Here is an 11,526-nt window from a genome sequence, read left to right as displayed (position 1 = left end):
TTAAAAATATAGATACTAAGTATACATATAATATATGAAAATAATATTAATAAGTAAATACATAATATATCAAAAAGGAAAAAATACATTAAGCGCTAAACATCTATCTTAAAATGTAAATTAAAAAAATAAAGAATGAAAATATTACATTAGACATCTATCTTAAAATATAGAAAATAAATACATGTAAATATACATTTAAATATGTAAATTTATAATATACAAAAAGTAATAATAAGTAAGTACATACGAAAATATAAGTAAATATACATTTAAATACATAAATATATAATATACGAATTATATATACAATAATAAGTAAATACACAATTTAAAAAAATATATAATATACAAAAATAAAAATTAATAAGTAAATACATAATATAAAATTGGAAAAAGTACATTAAGCACTAAACATCTATCTTAAAATGTCAATTAAAAAATTAAAAAATAAAAATACTACATTAGACATCTATCTTAAAATGTAAAAATTAAATACATTTAAATATGTAAATATATAATATATAAAAAGTAATAATAAGTAAGTACACAACTTAAAAAATGAAAATACTACATTAAAAAGTAATATAAAATATAAAAAATGTAAATACTACAATAGTCAAAATAGATTTGGTATAAATTAATCTATCAATAATAGGAATCTAAAAGAATGTGAAAGAAATATCTTTTCATTGTAACATTGCATTAGTTTTTATGAAATTGTTAAATTTATAAGGATTTATCATTTTACAATTAGTTATGTGTTTTTCATATTAAAAACTAAGTGTTTTTCATATACCGTCAACATAAATGTAAAAATCTATTTTTTTCAAAGAATCCACGTGGTATTACAAAATAGACGATAAATAAATATAAAATATAAAATATAAAAAATAAAAAATAAATATATAATATTAGAAACATAATATTACATAAAAATTCTACCCTAATATTATCATTTAATATAAGAAAAATAAAAATAAGAAGTAACTATTCAATATAATAAATATAAATATAACAATAAAAATGTATCTTAATATTATCATTTAATATAAAAACAGGAAAATTAGAATAAGTAAATGTATAATATAATAAAAATAATCAATAAATAAATATACAATGTAAGAAATATAAATCTTATATTAAACATCTAGCGTAATATTAGAATTATTAAATATACAATATAGAAAAAAATATATATATATATAATATAAGAAATAGAAAAATTACATTAAAAATATATCTGCAAAATATATAATAAAATAAATAATAAGTAAAGATTGCATTAAAAATCTTTTATAATATTATCATTTGATATAAAAGCAAAAAAATTAGAATAAATAAATATACAAAATAAGAATAGTTAGATAATTACCATTTGAAAATCAATATAAAAGCTAGAAAAAATAAACAATAAGTAAATATACAATATAAGAAATAAAAATACTAAATCACACATCGAACTGAAAAATATATAGTAAAAGAAATAGTAAGTAAATATAAATATTACATTAAGAATCTAGCATAATATTAAAATAAGAAAATATATAATATAAAAAAAATCAATAATTTTGAAATATATAATATAAGAAATATAAATATTTCATTAAACATCTATCATAAAATTATAATTTGATATAAAACAACAAAAATAGAATATATAAATATATATATATATATATAATATAAGAAAAAGATAAAAAATAAGTAAATATAAAATATATGGAAAAACTAAATTAAACATCTATATAAAAATGTATATTAAAAAATAATAAATAAATATACAATATAAGAAATAAAAATATCACATCAAGCATCTATCATAATATTAAAATAAATAAATATACTATATAAAAAAATTAAATATACAATAAAAGAAATATAAAAGCTACATTAAACGCATATATCAAAAAATTCGTATATATACAGTATAATAAGTAAATATACAGTATAAAATATACACATCTATCATATTAGAATAAGTAAATATACACATCTATCATATTATTAAAATAAATAATAAGCAAATATACAGTATAAAAAATAAAAATATTACATTAAAAATTTATCATTATATTACCATTAGATATAAAAGTAAGAAAATTAGATTAAGTAAATATACAATATAAGTAAGAATAAATAAAGCCCTTTCTAAAAAAACAAGAAATAAGTAAGAAAAAAAAATATAATATAAAAAATATAAATATTACATTAAACAACTATCGTAATATTATAATAAGTAAATATGCAATAAAAGAAAAAAATAATTAGTAAATATGCAGTAGAAGAAATACAAATATTTTGTTAAAAATTGATTTTAATATTGTTATTTAATATAAAAGCAAAAATATATATATATATATATATATATCTTTCGTTAATTTATTTCTCTGATATATATTTTTTTAAAAACGTTTCTCTGAATTTTAAACAGAAAGATATGCTTTGTGCAAGAAGAGAAAATGAGAATTTAAGAAATTGAGTTACACTTAATAGATGAAAAAATAAAAAAAACTTATGAATGAAAAGAAGAATAAACTATGAAACAAATAGACAATGCTTTGTTACAGAGAAGATACTAACCCACGAGAAGCTGATTTTCTTTTGTTTTCAATAAAACTGTAAGATATGCGGTGGTGTGTAGATATATTATTAAGATTTTGGTTTATCTTATTTTTTTGAAATTATTAAGTTTGATTAATATTCAAATAGGACAATTTCGTCAATTTACATATACAAAAGTGTAGTTTTCAAAAATTATAAAGAATGGTGTAGTTTTCAAATTAAAATCTCATATAAGTGTATTTTTCCGAATTTTCCCTAAATAAAATAAATAATAAGCAAATATTATTAAAATATATTTTAGTATTAGCATTTGATATAAAACAGTAAGATTAGTTAAATAATTAATCTTTGAAAATCAATATTGTTCCGCGCGTAGCGCGGTTTATTCCCTAGTAGGTAATATAGGGATAAAATGACCATTTTAAAAAAAATAGTTCAGCCGAAAAGATAAAATTCTATTCATGCAAATTATGACCTTTTCTATGCATAGGAGGTGCAATTCCTCTTTAGAGTCTCCAACATTTCTTTTGGGGGTAAACGAGCTATTTCTACACCAGAAGTATCATATAGTAACAGTTCCACACAATCTTTCATCCTCGACCTAATTCCACCTATTAGAAGTATTAAAACCTATTTCTCCCCAATCCAAAAGATCAAAACCCGTATCTCCATAATGTATTAAGTATGACCTAAAATCCACACAATCCGATTTAGATCGGTTTACTATTCAAAAATTTGAAACTTAACCAATGGCTAACCTAATTGAATCGAGACAATCTGATTTTAAAAGTTATCAAAGTCTGATTGGGAAGTTGAGTCGGGTTTGTATTTGGATCTCAGGTTGGGCCGGATTTTAAATTCAGTCTAAAACACATTAACTTGATATCAGTTTACGTTCAAACCATTTAAACCAAGTCGAACCTTCATTTATGGGGATATGAGTTTCAATCTTTCAGACTGGGAGAAATAAGTTTTAATACTTATAATATGTGGAACTAGGTCGAGGTTGAAAGATTGTGTGGAACTGTTACTATATGATAATACTTCTGGTGTGGAAATAGGTCGTTTACCCTTTCTTTTGCCCTGAATTATTTAGCCAAATAGAATAGAATTTTGGGTTTGAATTTTTGGAAGGGTTTTTATGGTACCATTGGGGTAAATAATCATTTATTATCCGTAACTTACACACCCTTGAAATGTATACGATATCTCCATTCTCTGTTACAAGAAAGTGGTCACATGTCCATCTGCATCCTCCGAAATATAGTGATCAACGTCATAATCATAAAAGTGATATTCTAGAATGTGATTGTGATACGTCATGAGGCCCGGCTCGTACTTTGTTTGTAAATAGCAAAAAAATAAAATAAAATTAAAATTAAGGAAAGGACAAATAAGTCTTTGAAACCCAATTTCTGTTCTGTTAATAATAATTTTGATCCCTTTGTTTCTCTGACGAAACCGTTCGGCTGAAGCAATGTCGTCTTTAGCGCTAAGGTTACATATTCCTTCGGTGGTGTCGGTGCGGAACACCAAACTACTCGGGCCGAGTGTTAGTGACTGCGGCCGGAATTGGTCGGGACTTCCAAAATCGAAGAGCAGACGAGGCAATGGTCTCTGTTGTAAGGCGGAGCTGTCGGAGCTAGCTCCAGCCGTATCTGCTGGTTATGGTGTTCTTCTTCTAGGAGGCGGTCTCTTCGCCTGTAAGTTAGTGAGGTTTTTCTTTTGATTTATTTTGCTTAAAAGTTTGACCTTTTTTCTCTCTTTCAGATAGCAAATCTGGAAGCAAGGGTTCTCTCTTTGGGGGTTTGACTGGCTCTGTCCTTATGGCTTCTGTAAGATCTTGCTCTCTCGTTACTTTCCTGTTCCTGTATAGTCCTTTTAAATCTGAACTTCTCCTTTGAGGAATCCTTGTCAGGAACCATGTGCACTGTTCAGTGATAGTTTCTGCTTAATCTTGCTCTCCCCCAAGCTTTGTTCCATTTCCCTGAGAAAAAAATAATGTTGCGCGTCTCTTTAAGGTGGCTTGAGAATCTTTTTGTAAATGCATTCTTCCCTTTTGAAATGAGATACCCTCGTGGTCAGTGTTAGAATTGAAAATCTGATCAATCCTACTGTTAGGAAACTGTCTTATCGCGGCTACATAGCCCCATTTGTTTTTTTTTTTATAATGTTACGTGGTGTATTGCATCTTCATGATTGTTTTCTTCTGAAGTTTGTTTGTCATCTACAAAACCTTTGTTTCTCTTTGTTGAGAAAAGTTCCGGTGTTTGAATTTCGATATAGGCCTACTTCCTTACAAAATCTCCTGAGACAAGAGTCCTTGGCGATACCATAGGACTTGGTGCTGCCTTCCTCTTCTCTTCTGTCTTTGGTAAGCTCCTCTTGACAAGAAGATGTGTTCTCTATCTTTTCATATATATATATATATATATATATGTCCAAATGCGTGACGGAATATCTTCTCATCGGACGTAATTTCTTTTATGTTCTTTCTACGACTTTCTTGCAGGGTTTCGTTTGGCGTCTTCTCGGAAACCGGTCCCTGCAGGTCCGCTACTACTCCTTTCTATCGCCATGTTGTCATTCTTTGTGATGGCCTATATGCACGACAGTTTACCTGTGCCTGTATCAGTATCAGATGCGTTACCTCTACCTTAGCCTTTATGAGAGAGCATGGGCTTTTAGCCAGATTGGAATGTTCTCAAATGTATGAATCAAAGAACGGTTTTGCTTTTGCCCACACACCCAATAAGTAGCGCAAGGCTTTTTGAGGCGAATGTTTTTTGAGTGGATAATCTCTGTTTGTGGGTTGTTGCTAAATCAAACACAGATACATCTCCATGCTGAATAAAAGAACGTTGAATATTTATGTGACCAACAAGTCTCACTTCGAAGCACATGTATATGGAGCTCAATATTAAGTGACGTACCATTGGATTAGGTTTTATCTAATAACTACACAAGTTTCTGCAACTTACTAGACCAGCTTGTGGGAAAATTTATTATTATAGCACAATGAACAGACTAGACTGACTGACTATATATGGTTAGAAGAAACTAAGAATGCAGTTCATATGTGTCCTCCTAACTGGCTTGAATCTCTTGTGCTGAAGGAGTACTATCATCATATACCAGTTCCTCGGCTGGATTCATCTCAGACCAGGCAGCTGCATCTGCGTAACCTAGCTCAAACAACTTCTCTAACACCTCGTCCTCTGCTGGCTCCAGTGCCCAATTCAATAGCTAAGTACATCAGAAAAACCAAGATTAGCACACTTAACTCTCAAGTCAAAGGAGAATGATTTCACTAGAAAAAATCTGAACATTTACTTGTCTTGAGGTTGCCCTGTTTAGAGGGTTGCAATCCGGGCTGATCCCAATACCCTTTAATTCGAAATTACTCGCGGAAAACGCACAAACTCGAACCTGTTAAAGTTTTGATACACAGAAAGTTCATTAAGCTCCGTGGAACATGGATATACATATGAAAGGCCTTTCAAAATATGTGTCAAGGCCACATAATTTTAAAATAGCGGAAGCGATCATACACAGAAGATATAGAGAAGGAGAAGAAAGCAAGAAACATCTTCATGTACATACTGTTTTAGCAGCAGCGGTTGGTGGCATAAACAATGTCAAGCCTCCATCAACACAAACTCGATTACGGAACATGGTTGCAGGCATTGGTGCAAGATATCTGCATTTGCTCTTAAAATATTATAATTAGAAGTTTTTTATTTTCTAGAGGAACCGTAAAGTTTCGAAAGCAAGGGAGTATTTATTTACCCTGGAATAAAGGCAGATGCAATAACTGCATCGATAAGGTCGCTTTTGGAGTCGAACTGATCCACCAGTAAACCTCTAGGTTTCCATAACACCTGTGTGATGGCAACTACAATACAGTAGAATGATTAGAGACGTCAGAGCCCAAACAATGTGCTTTGGCAAAAGTAAACCATATTGAGGAAGTAAACTTGCTGTTTCTCACCACGAACTCTGCGATTGGACCTAATATGAATATCATCCGGCAGTGATTTCTCCATAGAATCTCTAAGTACAGCCTAAAAACAACAGAGACTTGGATCAACAACTACAACATCTGACTTTGGTGGGTCTTGTGTTTGACTCATTAACTCTATATCTTGCATATATAAAAATGCAGAACAGCCAACTCTTTGAAACGTAGAACAATCTAAAGCAATGTTGATGATTAGGTTTGACATTAAAGAAGAGAAAGCCCCTAGAACAATCTAAAGTAAACTTATACAACAGCATGGTTTAAAGAGGCATACTGAGAAGAAAAAAAGGCGCATTACCCCAAGACGAAAAGCAGTGCCATTGCGTCGGCAATCATGAGCAAGAACCTTGGTAGCTTCAAGGGCTTCTTGCATTGATGCTCCTGAGGTTATTGTAGCACATACAATAGCACCAGCAGAAGCTCCTGCCAAAGGAGTAGTGTCCTGTAGAAAACAACAACAAAACCATGTTCTCTCACCTTTGAAAACTTTCTTGATTCATCATAGTATAAACATAGAAAATTCAAGAAGCACCGTAATGTAACCCTTCTCGATGAGTAACTGAGCAACACCAAGATGATAAGGGAACAAAAGACCAGCAGCAGAGAAGCTAAACCCAGGGCTTGTGATTACCCTCCTCTCTTTCTCATCAGCCTCTACATCTTTAACGCTCTGTTCCCATATCATCCCTGGCTCTGTCACATCTTCAGTTACTGTTCCTATCCTATCTCCATGATCAACCGGAGGCGAGCGTTGGTTGGATCTCTTTAAAAGCCTCGATGCAATATGGATGAACATGTCACCAGTGGCAACAGAGAAAGATCTATTCTCTGGATTTCCGGTGGACCCATCAGAAGAAAAAGAGCATGATAGCCTAAGGGCGAAAACCCTCGGTGGAAGGTTGAAGATTTTAGTTGAACGGAGCGAGATGAAAGGTCCGGGAAGAAGAGAGATCGCCATGGAGCAAAGGGTCACACCATACAAGTTCGAAAGTTGGAGATTGGATTCACACGATCATCGCAGCTCACAAAACAGTCATGAAGATGAGACTGTGGTTTCGTGTTAGCTAAGTCCACTTATATATAATATAAACAATGTATGAAAATGAAATAATACTATATTTTGATTCGTGTTTCTAAATCATATATTTTTTTTCTTCATAAAAATGATTCATATGAATTAATATTTTATTTTTGATGTGCATTATTAAGTTACAAAGCCGTATTATTACGAAAAAGATTCTCAGTTAGAACCTGGAAGTACATTGTTAAGTTCGACTTATTTATTAGAATAATATTTTCATCTATGAAAGATTCTTAGTTGAAACTGTCGAGAGCCTGGGAATGACTCCAAAATTCAATGATGCATCGGAAACATCATCCAGAAGTATTATTCCTTTTAGGAAAAAAAGAATAAGAAGCCTTTGCTATAAAACATTCAAGCGGGTCTCGGAGCTGGTCTAGGATATAACCAATTGTTCACTCTTGAGCCACTTGGCCTTTCTCGTATGTTTTCAACTCTGTTTGCTTTTTTTGCATTACAATTATTAATGTCTAGTTTAATTCGGTAACCATAACTATATTAAGTGATCTGTGTCTATTTGGATACAATCCCTAAGTATTACATCTGCACTCTGAAATTGCAAGGTAGCTCAAAGGATAAATTTGAACATATCAAAGATTTTCAAAGAAATCTGTTGTGCTTTTGCTAAATGTAATGTTCAAAGAATTTTCCATTTGATATGCGTTTCCAGGAACATTGTTATGGAGGTGACTTATTGAGTGAGTTCAAATATGCAGTTTTGGAGAAGCACCAAACCGTGAATCATGTGCTCGACTGACCAAATAAAAGGAAACTCATCCATTTCATCATCCTCAACAAATGGAACAAAACAAGCGTGCTTTCCGCCATGTCCAACTCCACTCTGTCGGAATTGGCAATGTATACTCGCCGCGGCAGAGTAAAGCCGGTGGAGACTGATATGGAGGCGATTTTCGATAAAGAGAAAGGAGAGAATGAGGGCAAGTTCGCCTCAGGAAGAAGCAGCCGAGAAGAATATCTATAATAATAAAGAAAGGTAAGATAAATTTAATCACATAAAGTAAAAAGGAAAAGAAGTTGTAAGAAGACAAAGAGTGAATACACAGAAAAATTCAGAGAGAAATACTTGAGAGTTTGTGAGGCTTTGGATTTCTGTTATTGTGCTAATTTTTCTTGTTGAGATTGTAACAAGAAACCATGGCTAGGGATGTCAGTAAAAGAAAGGAGGCACCAACTTTGAAATTGAATAAATTTCAGATGGAAGCAATGATGTCTGAGATCATGAGAAGAATGAAAAAGTCTGATCTTTTACAAAATAAACACGCTGATGATTATTTGATAATGTTTCTCAGGTTCAGAAGGAAGCTAAGACCAAAAGGAGTAGCCAGGATGTATCCAGTGCTACTAGACCTCCTGAGAGGAACCCACAGCCTGACCTATTCAGTTCCTCTACAAAGAGTTTGCTAGAAAAAAGACAATACTTGTTAAGTAAAGAAAAATCGGGTTTTAACAAATCTGATTTGTTGCAGGAAAGGTCACGACCAGGGAGGCTGCTGGACATGCCTATTCGGAGGAGCAGAGGGAAATCTAAACAGTCCAGAGAAGAAACAAAACCTGTCCATAGTCGTGATGATCAGAAGTTGCTGCGGGGAGCCCTTACGCGGATGAGTAGTCCCCAAAACATTACTGATATGTGTAACCAGATATTCAAGGATTTAGAGAAGGACGAAAGACAGAGCACATGGCCTTCCTAAAAAGTTACTGACCCAAGGAGTTGTTGTAGCAAGCAGGAACAGATTATCCAAGAGCTGAAAACAAAGCCATCTAAGGTAACAAAAGAAACTGAGACAGAAAAGGAGTTTTCTCCTTTCTGTTCTAAATCTGAACTTGTTATCAGTAGTGCTTGTGATGAACTAACCTGTTTTGAACCGGTGCAACAGAGTAGCCTTGTTTCAGTGTCTCAGGTCTCAGAAGAAAAATCAGCAGAAGAAGCAAAAAAGAGTTCACCACCAGAAGAAGTGTTGGAGCAGCCAAACATTGAAGCATAAACATATGCTAAGTCACTCTCTTTGAACTCTCAAGGGCACTTCTCTGTTTTGAGTGTCCATGAACAACAGGATCAGTCTCAAAGGAGCAAAAGCAAACACCATCCTTATCAGCCAGAGATTTGGAGATGGAAGTACTTGAGGAAAATGACTTCAAAACTCAAAGGAAGTTTCTGTCCAAAACCTTACTTTGATGTTGTTTCCATGCTTATTTTCTTGATCATTTATCTCACTTCTTACTTGTTTCCTTTTTATGTAGGAGATACAGATTTGAGGACAAATCTTTTCAAAGGAGGAGGGGATGATGCAACCATGGTTCAGCTAGATGATTATGCGACAAAGGATAAGCCTGGATGGATGAATGGAAAGCTTGAAGATGAACCATAGGCTGGAATGGAGCATAATGAGCTTATTTTTTCTGTGAAAATCATGTCAAAAAAGCTGGAAAAGATGTGATCAGACTCATGGATGATTTAGGCCTCTTTCTCAGCCTAAAAGAAGATCAATATCCAAGTTGAGGATCCATTATCTCTTTCTGAATGAGAGTGACATTGAAGAGGAGCATGATGAGCTGAACATCTCAAATCTTTGAATGGAAACGCCAAAGTGGATCACCTGCCAATAACTACCATGCTAGCTGAGAAAGTCTGAAGGAACCAAAACTTACTTCCAACCTTAATCAACTTAACTTGCTTGTCTTGGGGCTTGTTATACATTTGATCGGATTCCTCTTTTAGGTCTGAAAGGTATAAGTTTGTAAATTTTTGGTTTCCTTCTCTCCTCTCTTCGGCATCCAGAAAGAAAGAAAAAGAAAAGACTGAATTGATTTCATGCGGTTTAGAGGGTTAGGAGTGTCTCATGCAACCCCATTATTCTTCTCTAATGGAATGATCTCACATCGTTTGAAGAGAGGGGTAGGATTGTCTCCTGTGACCCCATTATTTGCCTACACTTTGTCAAGAAAAAAAAAATATATATACATAAAAAAGAAAAATCGAAAAGAAGATGAATAAGATGGACTGCATCAGCATCATTGTTCATTAGATTTGAAATAAAAGAATTTAGAGAAGAGAGATATATGGAGAAAAGAAACCAGAATAAGACTACCTGACTTAGATACCTGCTGGGGTAAGAGTCCATGTGTCCTTTGATCGATACTCCCAAGATTTAGTTTACACATTTATTTGTAGAAATGAGGTCAGTAGAGGGTATGTCAGGCGGAATCAGCTGAGCTGTGGGCTGAATGGTTTGGTGGCTAAGCTAAGGTCTAGTACATGAAGTGCCTCTAAAGTTTGCACTGATCTGATGTAGCTGGCAACATTTCAGAGGTAAAAGTAGTAAGTTTAAAATTGTGTGAGTCCCTGCTGTATCCAAACCTCTTTCACAGGACTACTCTATGTTTTGCTTGAGGACAAGCAAAAGGGTAAGTCTGGGGAGTTGATATACCATGGATTTAACCTTTTCTTAGCCATGGAATATAGATTTTTTAGAGACTATTATATGTATTTGTAGTATGTTTTAGAGTGTTTTCAGGTTCAGGTACGTTTTGGAGAACTTTGGTGATTATGGAGCTTTTTGAGATGCAGAACTGCACATATGCGTTAGATGTTTAGCAATGTATAGATAGAGCTTTGAGTTATATTTCCAATGCCACCGGATTGAGGTCAATCATCATCCTATAGCACAAGTTATGTCTGTTTTACTGAAGAGTGGTACGTCTGCTTCGCGAGAGAAAGCTATCGAGGAGATGAAGGAATGTCGATCGACGGTGATTCCAGAAGGCGGGACGAGTATATTTCAAGACCGACTTAAGCCCAGAAGCAACCATAAATTACCAGAATACTCATGATGACCTA

At 32.8% G+C, this 11,526-nt stretch overlaps 2 protein-coding genes across 2 annotated transcripts; one reads left to right on the top strand and one right to left on the bottom strand.

Moving 5' to 3' along the window:
* Nucleotides 1–3,993: 3,993 nt before the first annotated feature.
* LOC106301131 (protein FATTY ACID EXPORT 4, chloroplastic) lies at nt 3,994–5,433 on the top strand. The gene is made up of 4 exons (XM_013737457.1): nt 3,994–4,268; nt 4,336–4,400; nt 4,852–4,939; nt 5,078–5,433. The coding sequence occupies exons 1-4, from the start codon at nt 4,043–4,045 to the stop codon at nt 5,224–5,226; spliced, it is 528 nt and encodes a 175-aa protein (XP_013592911.1). The 5' UTR covers nt 3,994–4,042; the 3' UTR covers nt 5,227–5,433.
* On the bottom strand, nt 5,417–7,621 carry LOC106301129 (patatin-like phospholipase domain-containing protein 4). The gene is made up of 7 exons (XM_013737455.1): nt 7,119–7,621; nt 6,885–7,028; nt 6,557–6,629; nt 6,355–6,460; nt 6,169–6,265; nt 5,899–5,994; nt 5,417–5,811 (listed from the first exon to the last, which is right to left on the bottom strand). The coding sequence occupies exons 1-7, from the start codon at nt 7,542–7,544 to the stop codon at nt 5,653–5,655; spliced, it is 1,101 nt and encodes a 366-aa protein (XP_013592909.1). The 5' UTR covers nt 7,545–7,621; the 3' UTR covers nt 5,417–5,652.
* Nucleotides 7,622–11,526: the final 3,905 nt, after the last annotated feature.

This window comes from Brassica oleracea, chromosome C6 (assembly GCF_000695525.1).
Source record: "Brassica oleracea var. oleracea cultivar TO1000 chromosome C6, BOL, whole genome shotgun sequence".
Taxonomy (NCBI): domain Eukaryota; kingdom Viridiplantae; phylum Streptophyta; class Magnoliopsida; order Brassicales; family Brassicaceae; genus Brassica; species Brassica oleracea.
Note: the sequence above shows the minus strand (reverse complement) of the source record. Positions and strands in the feature narration are given on the sequence as shown.

What these genes read in the sequence shown, in the direction of transcription:
- LOC106301131 (XM_013737457.1), top strand. Translation starts at nt 4,043, where the DNA reads ATGTCGTCTTTAGCGCTAAGGTTACATATTCCTTCGGTGGTGTCGGTG. An exon ending in AGGAGGCGGTCTCTTCGCCT is followed by an intron (nt 4,269 to 4,335) that starts GTAAGTTAGTGA and finishes TCTCTCTTTCAG; the next exon opens with ATAGCAAATCTGGAAGCAAG. An exon ending in CCTCTTCTCTTCTGTCTTTG is followed by an intron (nt 4,940 to 5,077) that starts GTAAGCTCCTCT and finishes ACTTTCTTGCAG; the next exon opens with GGTTTCGTTTGGCGTCTTCT.
- LOC106301129 (XM_013737455.1), bottom strand. Translation starts at nt 7,544, where the DNA reads ATGGCGATCTCTCTTCTTCCCGGACCTTTCATCTCGCTCCGTTCAACT. An exon ending in GTCCAATCGCAGAGTTCGTG is followed by an intron (nt 6,461 to 6,556) that starts GTGAGAAACAGC and finishes ACTGTATTGTAG; the next exon opens with TTGCCATCACACAGGTGTTA. An exon ending in GCATCTGCCTTTATTCCAGG is followed by an intron (nt 6,266 to 6,354) that starts GTAAATAAATAC and finishes GAGCAAATGCAG; the next exon opens with ATATCTTGCACCAATGCCTG.